We start from the raw sequence: 17,958 nt of genomic DNA on the forward strand, positions 1-17,958 counted from the left end.
AAAAGAATAATTTTTTGTATCAATTTTCTTTTCTAGGTAGAAAAGGAACCCGGATTTGGAAATTTCCGTTTCAATCAAAGCCTTTTGGGGGACCACGTACCTTCCATGTTTTCTAACGGCGACAGACACCGTCAACAGAAGGCATTTCTGATCGCAGTTTCACAAAATATGCTTCGAATGGGTCGGCATATACCTAATATCATGGACATAATGCCGGAACATTTGATTAAATGGAATTTCAAAGAAGGTGAGAACAAATGCATTTCTGACATTCCCGGGGCAAAGGAGGTTAAATCAGAAAAGAGAGGTTAGACAAAAACCAGAATGATCACGACGGCCAATTCGAAGAACGCTGAGAATCTCAAAGAGCCAGTGAGCACCTTTAGTAAATTTGTGCACGCAGCTTCGAGCGCTTGAGAACGTGAATGACCAAATCGCTATTGTTGTACATTTATCGTATAATTGATTTACACGGTGGAAAAAGGTTTGTTGATCAATTATAAGACGTAGAGATGCGAACCAATGCAATCTAGTTACTTTAACACTCGGTCGAAACATCTTTAGAGCGTTATCTGAAACGTCTACTTTAATTTGTTCCTAGGGACCAATCGATATTAATTGACGGGGGCGGGGTAGAGGATTTTGGGGATCACATGATTGCAGAGGGAACAGGGGGGAGATCAGTCGTCGCCGACAGAGTGTAAAAGTAAAATTAACTGCCAACACGGGAGGGGGGAATGTCATAAGAATATCACAGAACTTTTTGAGGGGATCAATCAATCCATCAAAATCCTCCACCAACCCCCCCCCCCTCCCCTTCCCTCAAGAAGGCGATGAATAATGACCATTCCCGCCTTGATTTAGTCTGAAAATCTTACATGATTACATTGCTCACAGTGCATGGCTACTCGCAATTCAATCAAGAGATACAGTACGCTGCTAGCTTCCAAACATCACCTACGATAGGTTATACCATATTTACCTAATTGCAAATTTATTTTTTCTTATCTATTTGAATCTGCCAGTTTTGATACTTTACCTAATCAGAATAATCTGAAGAACATGTTTGAATATATCACTGCACAAGCTACATTTTCATTTTGTGTGTGTGTGTGTAATTTTGCTTTCTTCTCAGGTATGGGAAACCCAAGTCAGGAGGAATGGGAGGAAAGAATTCTTCATCTCGCCATGGACGTGCTGAGTGAAAGTATGCTTGGAATACGACTGAGTGGACACAGCTTTTTGCAGTGGAGATTTGAAGTTCTTAAAGAAGAGAGGTAAGAAGCCTTGAAACAAATTTCCCTTTAAAGTAAATGCTCGCCTTTATTTAGTTACGAGGACACATTTCGGAATGTGAGATTTCTGACGTCGAACTGCGTTCGCTATTTCGATAACATTTGCCTCTTTTGTTTTAAACGCAGGTCTATTATTACTCATGTCATGTAAAGGGAATCGTAGCTTGCCTTTGATCTCCCCTCCCCCACATTCTCTTCATCAAGAAAAAATCGAAAAAAAGCGGCCTTGGATGGCCTTCAAATGCCAGTAGTGTGCTAGTCTAGAATCTTCTCTGGAAATTTCTTCCTCCCGCACCCCGTCCCTTTTCTATGATAAACTAATAATTTAACATTCTCGGATTATGGAGGCTCGGTGGGAAGGCATTGACTGCATATTTGTTACGACATTTTTGTTGGCGGTAAATGACTGATGATGACTGGACTTCTCTAGTCGTAACTATAGTAATGTAGCTTATTGTTGGTTGTCAGCCTAGTTTTTCGCATTCCTGCTGACGCAGCACGACAGTTTCTGGAGGACCAATGACCTCGCTGAGGAACAGACGGTCTACCCAGCTGACTGACTACTCTTATTTTTTAAAATAAAATGATAATAGTAATAATAATGATAATAATAATAATAATAATGATAATAATAATAATAATAATAGCAACAATAATAATAATAATGTCAATTGCAATTTTGCCATGTTTATAGGACGTGCTTCGGCAAACCATCTGGGAAATACAAGAAAGCACTTCACGCGTTTAACCATTTGAAAGACGCCATAGCAAATGCTCCTGATATTGATCCAGTCTTAAAGGAGGCAGCCAATCACGGTCTAACAGAAGAAGAGGCGGTCTTGGAGATTCTGTGGATGTTGAAGTAAGATGCCATCTTTTAGTAATGACGTTACGCTATGTTACGCTCAACAGTATTCGAGTTTTGAGCCTGCCCTGTTGGATAGTGAGATCGATGCAACAGATTATAATCTCTTAATCGAGGATGGCTTTGGTTGGAAAGAAAAGAACTGAGGAATGAAGTGATAATTTGCGTCTTTCCCATCCAATTTGGCGTCGTTACTCGATCAGAAAAGTTAGTTCTCTCTTGCTTTAACATGATTGATGCGAAAGGCCACTAGGCATGGTAAACTAGATTATAACAAATCAACTTCAGTTTGCGTAGTGCTCAACATTGGCTGCCTTGAGCAATTTTCGGTTGATGATAGGAAGTAATCCACGATTACAATGGCTAGAAAACTCGCGACTCCTCCTTATCCATCAGATGCGGGACTTAAGCCTATTTAGCTTGCTCTCCGGTGTTTTCCCGCGCTTATGACGGCTAGTACACGTGTACATCTTTTGAGTCCCTATAAGTTCATGGTAATGTTTAGCTTTGCTATGATTAGCTGAAGATGGGATTACTTCGGTTCTGTTTTCACAACACTAAATCGAAAAGGGCTTTTAAAATAAAGGCTGATAGTTCGAAAGAAACTGTTTGGGGCTGCGTCGGTGGGAGTAACGAAATAATTTGGATATATCAACAAAGTTGAAATGGTAAATTGGCCACCGTAATCATTACAAAAGCTGACGTTTCGAGCGTTAGCCCTTCGTCGGAGCGAATAGAGGAATTGTGGGTTGTGTGTGCTTTTAAAGGCAGAAAATGGAGCTACGTTATTGGTGGGTGCATGGCAACGAGAAAAACATGAATAAATTTTAAAATAGTTTGCGATGCCTTTGCAGTTTTAATGCCGCCCCTGGTACTGGAGCAGCCATGCGGTCAGCAGCTGCACGCTTGTCCATCATGAATTGCGAGGAACGAAATGAACTGAAGAACGAGATCCGAGAATGCTTGGGACCCATAGGACTGAATCTTAAAACACTCCACAAGATGAAGAAGTTAGATAACTTAGTTTGTGAGGTAAATGTTTCTGGAATGGTAACTGTACCGAGTCGAAGTGACGTGTGCAGTTTGCCTGATTCTCAGTATTGAGCTACGTTTTAAAGCCTGTTGTAATTAATTGCGGCTTGAAATTGTACTTCGTGCGCTCTCATCTTTCATATACAGAGCGACCGCCGCCAAAGGAATATTTCGGTTTTCTTGACCAAGCACGCTTGCAGTGGCGACAACGCTCAACTGTAGGTAGTTCTCCTTCGCAACATCTTCTAAAAGAACTGGCATTTTAAATGATGTGCATCTTACCTTTTCCTAGAGAACCATAATGAGGGGGAGAGAAGGTTTTACTCTATTGTTTTGGTGATTCATAATTAAGGAAAAGATGGGCGTAATGAGGAATTTTCTTTTGGTGCCCTCAATGTTCCAATTCTCGTCTACCATCGGCCATTTTACCCTTGACTCTTGCAAGGGGCTCTTACGCAGCTATGTGAATAGGAGGCTATTATCAGAAGAGCGTTATACCACTACCCGAAAAAAAGGTTGTGGTCGTGTGAAAAAAAAATGTTTTCTTTGAGGAATCCTTTTAATTGGAAAAAAATTCATACAATGGGAGGATAGATCTTGTCAGCCCTCGTTTTATTCAAAGAAGATCTCGTCAGCCCTCGTGTAATTCAAAGTGTTCCAGACAGAGCTGTCAGCGGGTATGCGGTCAACAACGCGGGCTCAACTGTCTTAGGTCTAAAATTTAGCGGAATTAGCGGAAAATAATAAGGGCTGCCCTTTAGAACCGAGGAACTCTGTTTTCGTCGAAGGCACATTCCTATTTCCAAAAGTTTAGAGGAGAAAATTAATTTTTGAAAATTTTTAGAGGGTGTACCAAATGTTTGGAGGTTGTTCTGTAAAAGAAAAGAGTCAAGGAAAACGACGCCTCGAAGCAACAGAATAGGAAATCAACCATGCGAACGACTCAAAATCCGTGTTTCCGCGGCAAAACCTGGCGCATGCGTATACGTTATTCAGCTCTGTCAGTGTTCGATATCTTTTTATTGTCGTTTTATCTGTGATTTAGTGTTGTCTATTTATTTATTATTAATATCATTATTATTATTAACTTTTTCAACAAATAAGTTGCCTTGGCTTTTTGTTTAGTTATATATTTCATTGTTTTGTTCTAGGTTCTCAGGATGTATCCACCAGTGGCGTTGTATTTTGGAATCGCCAGGTCAGCTTCACTTCTACACCTATAAACTCCTACAATAACCGACAAATTAAATCAAGTAAAACGCGCGATCATTTTCGGTCTCACCGGCATCCATATTTTACTCTTTCTTTAATTGGTATCGTTACGCTGTAAAATCTCTCTTGTGATTGACATACCAACTTACATATTTCAATACCACTTATTTGCAGGAGAGCGTTCTTCGTCAAGACTTCTTCTGGAATTTACAAAATTGACAAGGGGCAAAAAGTCGTAGGGAATTGTCATTTGGCTCAGAGAGATCCCAAGGTTTTTGGCATCTCTGGCTGCGAGGGCGTAGACGAGTTTGATCCCAGCAGGTTTAATGTTAAGGTCGGTGAGCTGAGCAATAATCACCTGATTAGGCTGTAGTTAACATGTTTCGGGTTTTCACTTCGTAAAACGGGGCGCGCTGGATGGTGAAAGCAAAGCGAAGAGTTGTTTGCGACCCTATCTTATTCTTGCCACAATGAACATCTTGAGATGTTGGAAAAAGAAAACCCCTGGAATGCTGGAAAAATCACTGGCCTTTGGCTCTTAATTGACAATCTTCCTTCGTCCGTTGTTGCATAAACAATTGAAAATGCGTCTTTTGCATCACAATCCAGCTCAGATTAGATTAAGACTAGGTATATCAACATCATTTTTCCGAGGGCTTCAATAGATATGTGCTCTTTTCTAGGGTCTTAAGTCCAAGCTGATCTGTACGCACGGTCCATTGTCTGACCCACCCTCCCCTGAAAACCACAAATGTACAGGGACGGTAAGTCATGGGATTCATATTATCTGATAATTTTCGGAAGTATACAGTTGCATGGAGCTAGCCGTAGTTTGCGTTTTCTGCCGACCAAGGGGACTAACGAACTTCTTTCATGAAAACTGACGTTTCTCTGTCATTGACATCGGCGCTGTGTTGAACCCAAGAGGACCTCCCAATAGGTATTCGGGATAGCATACAAACACTTTTCAAATGCGTGTCGAAAGCAAGCCGGGATTAGTTTGGGTTCTCCAACCGGGTTCGTTCCTTGAGACATCTTCCCCCCCCCCCCCCCATCCCTGTTGCGATTAGTGATTCTTATTACTTTGGTTAGGGTTTTACGACACTCAATCGAAATGCGCTCTGTCGTGTTTGATTAATTACATTTCAGTTCAGCCACATTTATTTAAATGCGAGGTTGGTTCGATAATGCTACACTTCAGTTCCCGGTGTCCGGTGTACCTTGAGAGATCAGATGCTATTTCTGCTTTAGATGCAGAACGTTCTCTTGTTGTTATGCACCATTAATTACACGTCTTGATCTCTTTTTAGAATGTTGGATACGTCACGCTTAAGTGTTTCGTTCTTTACTTGATCATGTTCTGTGACTGGAGTTTGGAAGAAAGACCATTCTGGACTGACAAATCGTAAGAATTTCTTCAATCTTAAAATATCTTGAAATGTTTGATGAGAGAAGTCTTTCGAGGCATACAGAATTAACAATTGTATGGGTTTGATCACTTTCCGTGGTCAGTATCTTGTTTCTGAATGAAAAGTAAAGAAATTATCTGTTGAGAGTAAGAAAAAATTTGAGCGCAATAGATTTAATGATCGAGTGCATGAATAAATTTGCTTCTTTTCATTTAAATTTTGTCGGTTCATTTGTATCAAAGTTACAGAGCTTTGTCAGTAGCTTTATCATCTTCGCCTTTTTTTTTCAGACTAATTCGTTATGGAAATCCGGACGAGCCCATCCGCCTAAAATACTTCAAGTATACGAGAGATAAGGTATCAACTGTTCTATCCGTCGTGCGCTTGCAGTTCATATGTACAGGACTTGATTCGCAATATTTCAAGATAATTTGTGGGGGAGATGGGAGATATTCTAAATAAGTCGGAGGAGGAAGAAAATTGTTTGTTGGGGTAAACAAATACCGAGAGGTACTAATATGCCAAATTTTTACAAGGGGAGCTAGGTATGGAAGATTACAGCGCTTTTCCATGTCAGTATCTGAGCCATTGCGCACCTACCCCCCTCCCCCTAACCCGATAACAGTTAACCGATCAAAAGTTAGCGGAGGGGTGGGTGTGTAGTTGTTCAGACTGACATTGATCCGAGTGTCTCTAGATCATTACCAAGATAAGCACGCAGGTGTAACAGAAATATCATATGGAGCCAGTGAGATCTCAACGTAAAGGCATGAAAACTTTACGAAGCGTGGGGAAATACAATTAGTTTTAGTTTGCATCTGATTGGTTGAGAAGTGTTGAGAAGACCAATTCCAAAGCGAAGAGGAGTAAATCCAAAGCCATCCCAGATTACTTTCCACTCTCAATTGAAAATGGCTTTAGTACGAATTAATAATTGTGAAGTTGAGAGCATAGCTAAAAAGCATCCTGGAACCACTTTTAAAATTGTTACTGTTGTTAATTACCAGGAAGAGCTGTTGCTACCTGATCAACCGGACAGTAGCAGCAGCAGCGATGAAGACGTAAACGACGGTCCGCCTGGTGACAGTGAGTGTCCTGTGGAAGAACCTGATGCACGAGGAAACTGCCCGCTTTGACAAGGCATGAAGAATGTGCTGTGTTACTTTGGAAGTTGTCATCTTGATATCTTCCAAAACACAGGACATTTAAGCTGGAAGTTAAATTAAAACCATCCCTGTTTTCTCTCCAGAAAGGGAGATAAAGAGCACGTTTTCACTACTATTTTGTCAACTTCTAAGATTATTACTCGGAGGGAGAGCTTCTCAAGGAATTTCTTAGAGAAAAGATTGCGGTAAAGCACGCGCTGATAAACTAAGACCGTTAATTACAGTTGTTAAGAGTTAGTTGTCACCGTTGGCTAAGTATATTCGTGGTACATGCAGGACCCCCATATTTTTATATTTAAGTGTTTCTGCAAGTAAAGTAAAATATTTAATCATATCAACGTGCCATTTAGTAATTAAACGACTCGCTAACGCGTAAATCTTTATATCTTTACCTCACAGGAGAATTTCTCTAGTCTTGATTTCTACCTTTTTGAACTAGTGAATTTATAGTGTGGAATTTTATAACAAGTGTAATTTTCTATCCAATCATCTTCTACTATTCAACTGCGTCCTATCTGTTGTCAAGCTTTCATTACACCTTTTACTGATGTCATTATTACTAAATTTATCATAATTTATGTTCTTGATATATAATATTATTAGTATAATATTTTATTAAAAACTGGATCATTAGCTAATACAATTCAAGACCTTTTATTGGCTTAACCATTATGGTATATGAGCCAATATACCATAATCTAATATTAAATATTTCCGTCGCTAGATTTGTAATCCTTTATTCAGGTGAATTTCGTGGAAAGTATTTTGTGAAAAATTAATGAGAGAGATGAGAGCAGTTTTCTGTTGAATTTGGTAAAAACTAAAACTAACTCAATCTCAACAGTCGATCAAAGCGACTTCGTACTACGAAAACGAAGACCCTAGGTCTTCGTTTTCGTACAATTTATTGACAGAACCCAAGAGTCATTTTTCCCGTACAGAACGCGTTCTCTGCTATTCTGTCACCCAATGCTAACTATAAATCAAAGGCGGCTGGCGTTGGAATTCTACCTGCTGTTCTAGAATAATAATATGTGTGGTAAGTTTACCCGAGGAAACCCTCAAGAATATCAACACCAAATTGGCTCGCATAGCGAAACAGAACACTGACAAGACGGGCCGTATAATAATATGGGCAGTACAATAATACGGGCAGTATAATAATGGGAAGAAGGCTGATAGTTTCGAAAGAAACTGTTTGGGGCTGCGTCGGTGGGAGTAACGAAATAATTTGGATCTATCAACAAAGTTGAAATGGTAAATTGGCCACCGTAACGATTACAAAAGCTGACGTTTCGAGCATTAGCCTTTCGTCGGAGCGAATAGAGGAATTGTGGGCTGTGTGTGCTTTTAAAGGCAGAAAATGGAGCTACGTTATCGGTGGGAACATGGCTAACCCCTCCTTCCGGTTAGCTCAATGGATAGAGCGCTGGACTGATGTGCGGGAGGTCGAGGGTTCGAGCCCCGGCCGGACCAACACTCAAGGTCTTAAAATAATTGAGAAGAATATGCTGCCTTTCTATAACATCAAGAAATGGTTTAGATATTCTAGTTTACTCGGATAAGGACGAATAAATGGAGGTCAAGTCTCTTGCAGGATTAGGGTTAGGGGTAGGAGACGTTAAGTTCCCACGCACGAGATTACTGTGTGATGGATGTCCTCCCCTGGGGTGGGTTGTTATCTTGCGTTTCATACATGAGCCTCTGGCTCGGGCAGTATGGGTAACCATGCCCCACGTAAAGACATTAAACTTTGATTACTATTAACGAGAAAAACAAGAATAAATTAGTGGAATGAAAAGCGTTCGTTGATCCCTGTGGGATTTCGACTGCCGGTTTGAAAGATGAGCTTTTGTTCAAGATTTTGACGGCTTTCCGTGCTACCTAAGTGTAAGGAAAGACCGCAGATTGCCATATGTTGCTTAGAATGATTATGTAAATTAAAATGTCTAGCGACTGGTTTCGTTGTGTCCTTGTCATTCCTCTCCACGTCGCGAAGGTGTTCTCGGAATCGGTCACCTAGTCTTGTGCCTGTTTCGCCGATGTATATCTTTTTGCAATAAGTGCAAGTTATGCAATAGATGACATTGGTGGAGGTGCACGTGAAGTGATCAGTGATCTTAATGGATCGTTTAGGTCCCGATATTTTATCAGTGTTGTGAATAAAAAGACACGTTTTGCATCGTGCACGAGCGTATTTAAAAGTGCCTGGTTAGTCATTAGTATGAAAAGAACTTCTGACCAAAAAATTGCCTATGTTTTTGTCGCGTTTGAATGAAATAAAAATGGGAAGAAACGCGTGAAGTGTAATGTATTATATTACTAAGCGTTGTTACTGTTTAATGTGCTTTTAACTTGTAATTTCTACGGTTTTCTATTTAAAGGGTCTTCGTTTTCGTAGTACGAAAACGAAGACCGGGTTTTAGGTCTTAGGTCTTCGTTTACGAAGGTCTTCGTTTTCGTAACACCCGTTTTGATCGACTGATTCGTCACACTTTTGTCCTATGCATGGCGCTACTTTGTCCAAATTATACATCATCACATTCATTTGACCTTCTCTTTGCCGATGATGTTGCCCTCGTTGCTCACAGCGCTGAAAAACTCCAACTCCTCCTCAATCAGTTTTCTGACGCATGTGAGGCCTTCAGACTTACAATCAGCCTAAAGAAGGCGAAAGTCATGTGCCAGGACAATGCAGCCACACCTGCCTTAACGATCAAAGATTACACCTTGGAAGCCGTCACACAGTTTACCTATCTCGGCTCCACCACCTCAAACAACAACTGCCTTGAAATGGAGATTGGAAAGAGTATTGGCAAGGCTGCAACCAACATGCCTAAGCTGTCTGCCCGTGTCTGGGAGAACAAGACGCTAACTACCCAAACTAAAGTTGCTGTGTATCGTGCCTGCATCGTGAGCACCTTATTGTTTGGTAGCGGGTCTTAGACTACCTACGCTAGTCAGGAGAAGCGCTTGAACATCTTCCATATGAGATGTCTTCGTCGCATCCTCTCCATCTCATGAACAGATAAGGTCTCTAACAATGAGGTACTTGCAAGAGCCAATATCCCCTCGATGTTCACCCTGACAAGACAGCACAGATTGAGGTGGCTCGGTCATGTGTACCGGATGGAGGATGGGTGAATTCCTAAGGATCTGCTGTATGGCGAGTTGGAATCCCGTTCGAGGCCTATTGGCAGACCTAAGCTGCGTTTCAAGGACGTATGCAAGAGAGATATGCTCGCCACTGGCCTGCCAACAGATAACTGGGAGCTACATGCTGCAGATCGGAGTTATTGGAGGTCTGTTTGCAGTCTGGCACTCCAGGCGGGAGAGGAAAGGCTGAAAGCTGAAGCCGATGATAGAAGAGCTAAGAGAAGAGCAGCAATGAACAAAGCAACGTGTGTTCCAGTGGTATGTGTCTTCGTGTGTAGTGGATGCGGCCGTGTCTGCCGTTCTATAATTGGGCTTTTTAGCCACGAGAGAAAGTGTTTTGTCGCAATTTCGCTAGTCATGGACATGGTCCGACGACCGCCTACTACTACATTCATTTGACACCGCGTTATTTGGTACCAACAAACATTCCTGCAGTATTCGCACAAAAGCGACATAACTAATGGAACAAACAGAAAAATAACAGCGGATAATACACTCTGTTTGAGCAAAAGCATAACAAATGTAAGCTTAATAATCACGATAAAGGTCACCTAAATATAAAAATTACGTTTATCCTCACTCTGATGAAAGTCCGACACTGCATCTTTGTTGTCGTTTCCCAGAGTTTGATCCCGAGGCACCTTGTATTTATCAACAAATGGTCACAAATGTTCTCCTGTCACTCTGTCCACATTTTCTGTTCACTGATAACTCATTTGATTTCTGGTTTGATTCTAAAGAGAGCTTCGCTAAATCGTTTGATTCTTTCGCTATTTTTCATGACGAGCTTTGCCCACCAAAAAAATTTATGCAAATTAGGCTAAGCCGGATCTGAGTTCCGCCTGGCAATTATTAACTGTAAGAGAAGATCTCAGTTCGCGCCCACAGCACGTTCAAGGTGTTGCGGATGAAGTTTCTGTAATTACTTTTTGGCACTTTTCGGCGTCAAAATTGCATAGTTTGGGTAACCCAAAACCCTTAAGCTGACCTTTCTTGTCATAACACGAATGTTTTCCAGAAAGGGACACGCGGTAATGTCGGTGTCTCTCGTGTGCAGGCATTTTTCCAGGTAAAATCCTCGCGTGGAATCAACTCATGTTTAATTTAACGCTCCTTTTATGCGCACAATGTAAGCCAAAGCAATTTTATAGTTAAACGTAAAGATCAGAATATTTTCTTCTAAGGATGATAAATGATCGACGCTGAACTAAATTATACGTTGAAGAAAATGCAAAACGGCATAACATGTAAAAGAGGAAATTTGGAAAAATACGAAGTTACGGAAACCATGAAAATCTTCGATTTTTAAGAAAGGAAATTTTTATAATTCCAAGCTAAGTAAGCTTTTCTAGTGTTTCATTCTTTAAGGCTTTGTGTAGAGCGGGGCCTTTGTTTTATAAACCGTAAAACTTAGTGACAAGTCGAAAGGGCTCGCTCTTGGTTATGATACCAAAGAGTAGAGGGACACCACGGTGATCTTCCAGGTGTTTGATCATCGTCGCCGCTCGTGGTGTACTTCGCTACTTAGGTGAGCGAGATCGACGTTCTTCCTCTCTTTAATTCTGACAGCTGTGTGAAAGACCTGATCCTTACAATGAAAAACGGTCGATTGTGCTTTTTCAGTGGCGGCTTTAACGCTCGTCCATATTCAGCGCTTATCCTAAACATGCATGGCATCTCTAGCTATCTACAAGACACGCTGCGATGTATTATTCGTCCATGTTCAACACAACAACTGCGCTAGTGAGATAGAGAATCGAAAGATCACATTGTTGCGCTCGAAGAAGTGCGCTAAGTTTGCCAAGTTCTACAATGGACAACAGATCGTACGACCTCCCGCAAGAATAAGGACAAGGTCTATCAGTTACAAGCAATGGATAAGTGGAATTGTAAAAAGTTTTAATTCGTCCGTACATCGAAAGGCCGATGATATGTAATTTTGCTCTTTTCCGTTCTTCACACACTCGAATAGCTGTTAAAATTAAATTTAATTGCGGGTTGTGCAGTCAAAATATAACGTCGCCCAACATGGTTTTAGTTAAACCAGTGTCTTCTGAGGCGCTTCCACAAAAATAATTTAGAAGGGAACAACAGCGCTAACCGATTTAATATCTTCTCAAGAACATGTCAAAGTCTATTAAAACGCAGAAATTAAAAATAGTAAGAATTGGTGGTTCATGTTAAAAATCATTAAAGAACAGTTCTCAGTTTGGCTCGATAGTGCTGTCACTTTGCACTAGTTGTTCATAGTGACTTACTCATTACTTTCAGTATTCGATCGAGCTTTTCTTCGACGAAATAGGGGACATACAAGAAATCGCAATTCACCTCTAAAACAAAAATAATAAGCTCTCCCAATTGGACACCAGATATGACTGCGTAGTAATAATTGTGTAGTACGCGAAGTTGCAGTGTGAGAAAAATGAATGAGGAAAATAATTCTAAGTGCTGTACAGCGCGGTTTTTAACGTAGATTACCTGGCTAAATGACCTGCTTGTCTTAGATATTTATGATAATATAGGAAGGTCCCCAAGGAATACTAATAACCCGGCGTGTAATTTTGTGATTGACAAAACCTGATAACTCAGGTTTATGTTTGAAAGGGCAAATCATTTAGTACATTTCACTCCAGAAGTAAATAATCTCTTAACTTTCGTAATTATTATTTTGGTTTCAGGCAAATGGTGTCGAGTTGAAAGATACTAAGTTCCTGAAACATACATCCAAGCTTTGTTAGCAGGCATGCCGAATGCTTTTATAAACGTGCGAGGGTAAAAATACATTTGCGGCCCCCTGTATGGAGAAAAAAATCCAAAGTTTTTTATTACAGGGATGGTAGAGTGAATGATGTTATTTCTGGTCTAGTCATCAAAGTTCTGTACCATTAGAGTTAAGAAAGGCTATCGGGGGAATATGGAGGTTGCTGCAAGTAGTAGCTGTTAAACTCTCAACAAGCTTTACAGGCGGCCAATTAAAGAGCATGGGGCAAGAAATCAAGCACGATTCTCACCCAGTAAACTAAAATGGTTGTTGGAAATTGAGATGGACGAGCAACCAGAGAATTTGAAGTAATCTGGTGGCCTGATCTTTTCTCAGGCACTAAAAATGGGAAACTGACCTTGCGATTTTATGTTCCTAAAGTGATACTTTGATTTCAATGATGTGTAGTACACAGTCTAGTTGACTTGTTCGTCATGTTTCCATAAATTTAGTAGCTGTTTCTTGGCAGTTTTTGTAAGTTTGTTTTAAAAAACGATAAAATGTGTTTTGCATTTAGAGGAACAAACTTGTCTGTAGAAGGCTAAGATTAAACCCTGAATACAGCAAAATGACCCTGTAATATTAATGCAATTCATGTTTAGCTGGGCGCACTATACTCTGATGCCCTTCATTCTGTTGTAACCAAATTCAGAGGAAAAAAAAACACCTGGAGAAACTCTTAGAGGGATAATATCTGTGGACTTTCACCATTTCTATGGTCATCAGGAATGACAGAATAAAGCAGTAACTGTTCACAAAGTCTTAATTCACTTAACTGAAAGAATAATGAGTTGGAGGGAACTATAGATCATTTTTTTCCAAGCATCTCTAATAATTCATGATGGAAATAGTAATAACATTGATAACAATAATAATGATAATAATGATAATAATAATAATAACAATGATAACAATAATAATGATAATAATAATAATACTAATGATAAAAATATTTACAATAGTTAGAGAAATAATGTTCATTATCCTGATGGTTATAATTCCTATGATTATTTCCATTAATCTAATCATTATTATTATCATTCATATTACTATTATGATTATTTCAATGTTTATCTATGAACAAAATAGTGTTATTGTTAGTCTAGCTGAATGAGTATCCAAGTGATTGAAACTGGGGCAAAAACAAATTAAGAAAAGACAGAAAAACCCCAAAAACTGTTCAGGACTGCAATTCTTGAGTTGGCTCATTGTGAAAGGTTTTGGGACTTCATTAAGCTAGTGCTGTCTGTAGTGGGCCCTGTGTCAAAGAGAGAAGAGTAGCAGCTGAATTAATAATAATAATACTAAGGACAATGATAGCATTGATTGACCAAAGTCACCCCATGACTAATAACAGATGATACATGACAAACAGCATAAGCAACACACTTTTCAAAACAAAAAGAGCAAGCTAAAATTGCCATCAGATAAAAATAACTGTCCATAAAAGACTGACAGCATATAGCTGAAAAAAAAAAATAGGGACTGGTTCTGCCATCAGATAACAACAGTCCATAGACTGACCACCCAAGAGAAACAGAACAGATCGGTGGTTCTGCCATCAGATAACAACAGCCCATAATGGACTGACTACCCAAGAGAAACAGATCCACCTGTTAGTTCTGCCATCATATAACAACAGTCCATGGACTAACTACCCAATAGAAACAGAACTAGGCAGGTGGTTTTGAATCAGAAAACAACTATTTAAGACCTCTGTACAATGTGTCTTAGAAAATCTTCTGCATTCTAACAATCTATTGAAGAGACAAACTATCAGAAACACTTGAATTTCTATTTGGGGGGAGGGGGGAGGAATTAAATGAAAATCTACTTGCCTCAGCATGCCATCCTCACTGAGCAGCCTATTTCAATTTGAAAATGATGATCACAATCATAAAGATAATGATAATGATAACAATAACAAATCATTATTATCATCATTTATATTACTATTATGATTATTTCAATGTTATCTATGAACAAAATGGTGTTATTGTTGGTCTAGCTGAATGAGTATCCAAGTAATTGAAACTGAGACAAAATAATCTCAAGAAAAGCCAGGAAAACCCCAAAAACTGTTCAGGACTGCAATTCTTGAGTTGGCTCATTGTGAAAGGTTTTGGGACTTCATTAAGCTAGTGCTGTCTGTAGTGGGCCCTGTGGCAAAGAGAGAAGAGTAGCAGCTGAATTAACAATTGTAATAATAATGAAGACAATGATAGCATTGATTGACCAAAGTGCCTCCGACTAATAACAGATGATACGTGACAAACAGCATAAGCAACACATTTTTCAAAACAAAAAGAGCAAGCTAAAACTGCCATCAGATAAAAATAACTGTCCATAAAAGACTGACTGTATAGAGCTGAAAAAAATAGGGACTGGTTCTGCCATCAGATAACAACAGTCCATAGACTGACCACCCAAGAGAAACAGAACAGATTGGTGGTTCTGCCATCAGATAACAACAGCCCATAATGGACTGACCACCCAAGAGAAACAGATCCACCTGTTAGTTCTGCCATCAGATAACAACAGTCCATGGACTAACTACCCAAGAGAAACAGAACTAGGCAGGTGGTTTTGAATCAGAAAACAACTACTTAAGACAAGCCCTCTGTACAATGTGTCTTAGAAAATCTTCTGCATTCTAACAATCTATTGAAGAGAAAAACTATCAGAAACACTTGAATTTCTACTTGGGGGGAGGGGGGGGGGGTAAATAAATGAAAATCTACTTGCCTCAGCATGCCATCCTCATTGAGCAGCCTATTTCATTTTGAAAATGATTCAATCACAATCATGAAGATAATGATAACAATAACAAAATCAGTAATAATAATGATAATTATAATAATCATAACAATAACTACAACGACAAAGTCCGTGTTAGTCTGGCCTCTACCTTGCAGAAAATACAGCCCACTAACTGAAGCTGAATTCTTTAAAGGCATTGTATTGCAATTGGTCATTGAGGCACTCAAGACACCTCACCACGACAACGTACGAACATTGAGGTGGAAAAAAGGGTCTGTAAAATTGACTCCATGCTGATTCGAGATGAGAAATCTGTGTTCGAAGCTTCTTCAGTTCCACTCCAAGGGAATTTACTCTAGCTGATCTTTCGGTAAGTTAGGAAGCGAGCTCTTCGGAGTCGTGACTGAGTTTGGCGCCAAAAGATAAATTTTTCGCGCCTTCGGGCTCAAAGTCTAGCGTGGCGGAGTTCACCAGATTTACGATAGTCATAAATCTCGCAGATTTAATAAGTTCGTCGGGGATTGTTTATTACGAAGAAGATAGACCAGCTATTAGACAGAACGTGAACACAACGTGAACGAGGTCGGGAATCCTGGCTAACCCCACTACTCCGAACGATGAGTTGGCCGGCTGAAGTTCCCGTGTCGCCACACTTTGGATTTCGTCGGGAAATATCTTAAATACATCGCATATGAAATATTTACGCAAGGGAACGTCACATACCTCTTTCAAAAGTAGATACCAATGCTTGCAAGGGTCAAGTGTGGCACTTGTAATCCTGCAAAGACTCTGCGTGGTTAAGTTAGCCGGTGGAAAGCCGCACGTCGAAAATCCGACTGCCTCTATGACTTCATTTCGAATGGTTTCGAAATCGAAAACATGATGCTTTTCGACATTTCGACATGAAAAATCTCGTCGAGGTTTAATATTACAATATTGGTAAGAATTTAACCAGGATACGAGGCCAAGTCGTGCGACCGCCACAGGTTTTGTTCCAAAACAATAACATCGTGTACTACGATCGCAAAGCGTGAACACTGATCGATCCACCAAGTAACGCAATACTGGAAATTCGATACGGTTGTTATTCAGGTCGTACGGCACATGAAAATTGCGATATCTTTTGTTACTGTTTTATGGCAAACCAAGCGAAAGAATCATACCTAAATAATCGAAAGAGAGGCTTTTCGAATACGGCGCCTCGCCGGTATTGCCTCTTCTGTGAAAAGGAAGGATCTTTGAAAGACTACGTGATTAAAAATGTCGTTATAAGGAAACAGGCAGAAACAGAGAAAACGCAGTATTTTATGACCATTACACGCACAACAAACTTCATTTCATTTCATGATTTTGATTTTCATCGCCAACAGATGACCCCGCGTTAACTCGCACGCAATCGCGTATCTCTCGTGGATTCGTGGACGCTAATCTGTATAATTACATTGTGATGTAATTAATGTGATGACAGCCACCCAACGCCTTCTTCCCCAAACCTCGGCATCAGTTTACGATGCCTGCTGAGAATTTTTTTCTTGAGCAAAGCTCGTCATGAAAGTTCCCGAAACGACCGATCTAAATATACGCTCATTACACACGCCATCCTTTAGAGTGGGTCTACCGCGAACGGTATGTGGGTCTGTATGTTTGAGCGTAGAAAAGATGACACAAACTGTTAACACATTCAACATATCCGCCATCTTTGAAATCGTGGAAAAAAGGTTGCGCCTTTATCATTACGTGTCTGCGGTATTCCTCATTGCACGTGACGGAGTTTTGTGGAGAAACCCGATGGTCGGTTGCCCGACTAATTAAGATAACTTTAAAAATTCAACTAGGGATATGATGTAACCGATGGGAAACGTCAGGTCAAAGAAAACAATAGCAACACTTCTTTTGTATCAAAATAGGCAATTAGTCGAGTTAAAATACTTTCAGGTGTTATCGCACAAACCATCTCGCACATTTACCTTAGTGTCTTCACTTTTGTTTTTCTGAAAACACTGCAGCAATCTTGATTTGTTATCACAACTGAAACGAGTCGTGAATGGAAACAAATCCATAATATATCTCATTGTCTAAGTAAACTTTCCTCGTATTTATCTTATGCTAAGTGCACAGTCGAATAAACAATTGAGTATTGTCATAGCTGAGTTCTTATTTGCCAAGCAATTGCTTCCCAAACCATTCAATGTTTTGTGATCTACCTGCATCCTGGAGCTTCACTGGGTTTTCGTGCAAGAGGAAATTCTAGATTTAACTTCTGTTACTTATTACATCAACTTTAACAGTTTGTGGCCAGCTA

The 17,958-nt window shown here is 39.9% G+C and overlaps 2 protein-coding genes and 2 long non-coding RNA genes across 5 annotated transcripts in view; 3 read left to right on the forward strand and 1 right to left on the reverse strand.

Annotated features, from left to right (window-relative positions):
* Nucleotides 1-7,622, forward strand: part of LOC111335911 (uncharacterized) — a 21,626-nt gene extending 14,004 nt beyond the window's left edge. For both annotated transcript variants that reach the window (XM_088757361.1, XM_088757362.1), the window contains exons 4-13: nucleotides 37-247; nucleotides 1,136-1,277; nucleotides 1,990-2,157; nucleotides 3,015-3,192; nucleotides 4,344-4,390; nucleotides 4,579-4,738; nucleotides 5,088-5,168; nucleotides 5,715-5,809; nucleotides 6,104-6,170; nucleotides 6,821-7,622. In XM_088757361.1, coding sequence (XP_088613487.1) covers nucleotides 37-247; nucleotides 1,136-1,277; nucleotides 1,990-2,157; nucleotides 3,015-3,192; nucleotides 4,344-4,390; nucleotides 4,579-4,738; nucleotides 5,088-5,168; nucleotides 5,715-5,809; nucleotides 6,104-6,170; nucleotides 6,821-6,949 — 1,278 coding nt within the window. In that variant the 3' untranslated portion in view covers nucleotides 6,950-7,622. The remainder of the gene's footprint in view (nucleotides 1-36; nucleotides 248-1,135; nucleotides 1,278-1,989; nucleotides 2,158-3,014; nucleotides 3,193-4,343; nucleotides 4,391-4,578; nucleotides 4,739-5,087; nucleotides 5,169-5,714; nucleotides 5,810-6,103; nucleotides 6,171-6,820) is intronic.
* A 1,865-nt stretch (nucleotides 7,623-9,487) lies between these two features.
* LOC148733354 (uncharacterized) lies at nucleotides 9,488-9,925 on the forward strand. Its single transcript, XM_088757989.1, has one exon. The coding sequence runs from the start codon at nucleotides 9,488-9,490 to the stop codon at nucleotides 9,923-9,925; it is 438 nt and encodes a 145-aa protein (XP_088614115.1).
* Nucleotides 9,926-10,920: 995 nt separating this feature from the next.
* On the forward strand, nucleotides 10,921-12,347 carry LOC148733355 (uncharacterized). Its single transcript, XR_016000092.1, has 2 exons — nucleotides 10,921-11,663; nucleotides 11,759-12,347. It is a non-coding gene; the product is annotated as an uncharacterized LOC148733355 (long non-coding RNA).
* A 1,294-nt stretch (nucleotides 12,348-13,641) lies between these two features.
* Nucleotides 13,642-17,335, reverse strand: LOC148733356 (uncharacterized). Its single transcript, XR_016000091.1, has 3 exons — nucleotides 16,380-17,335; nucleotides 15,642-15,668; nucleotides 13,642-15,056 (listed from the first exon to the last, which is right to left on the reverse strand). It is a non-coding gene; the product is annotated as an uncharacterized LOC148733356 (long non-coding RNA).
* Nucleotides 17,336-17,958: the final 623 nt, after the last annotated feature.

Source organism: Stylophora pistillata, chromosome 4 (assembly GCF_964205215.1).
Source record: "Stylophora pistillata chromosome 4, jaStyPist1.2, whole genome shotgun sequence".
Classification (NCBI taxonomy): domain Eukaryota; kingdom Metazoa; phylum Cnidaria; class Anthozoa; order Scleractinia; family Pocilloporidae; genus Stylophora; species Stylophora pistillata.

Bases quoted from the DNA above. Each gene is read 5' to 3' on its own strand.
- LOC148733354 (XM_088757989.1), top strand. From the start codon at position 9,488: ATGGCGCTACTTTGTCCAAATTATACATCATCACATTCATTTGACCTT.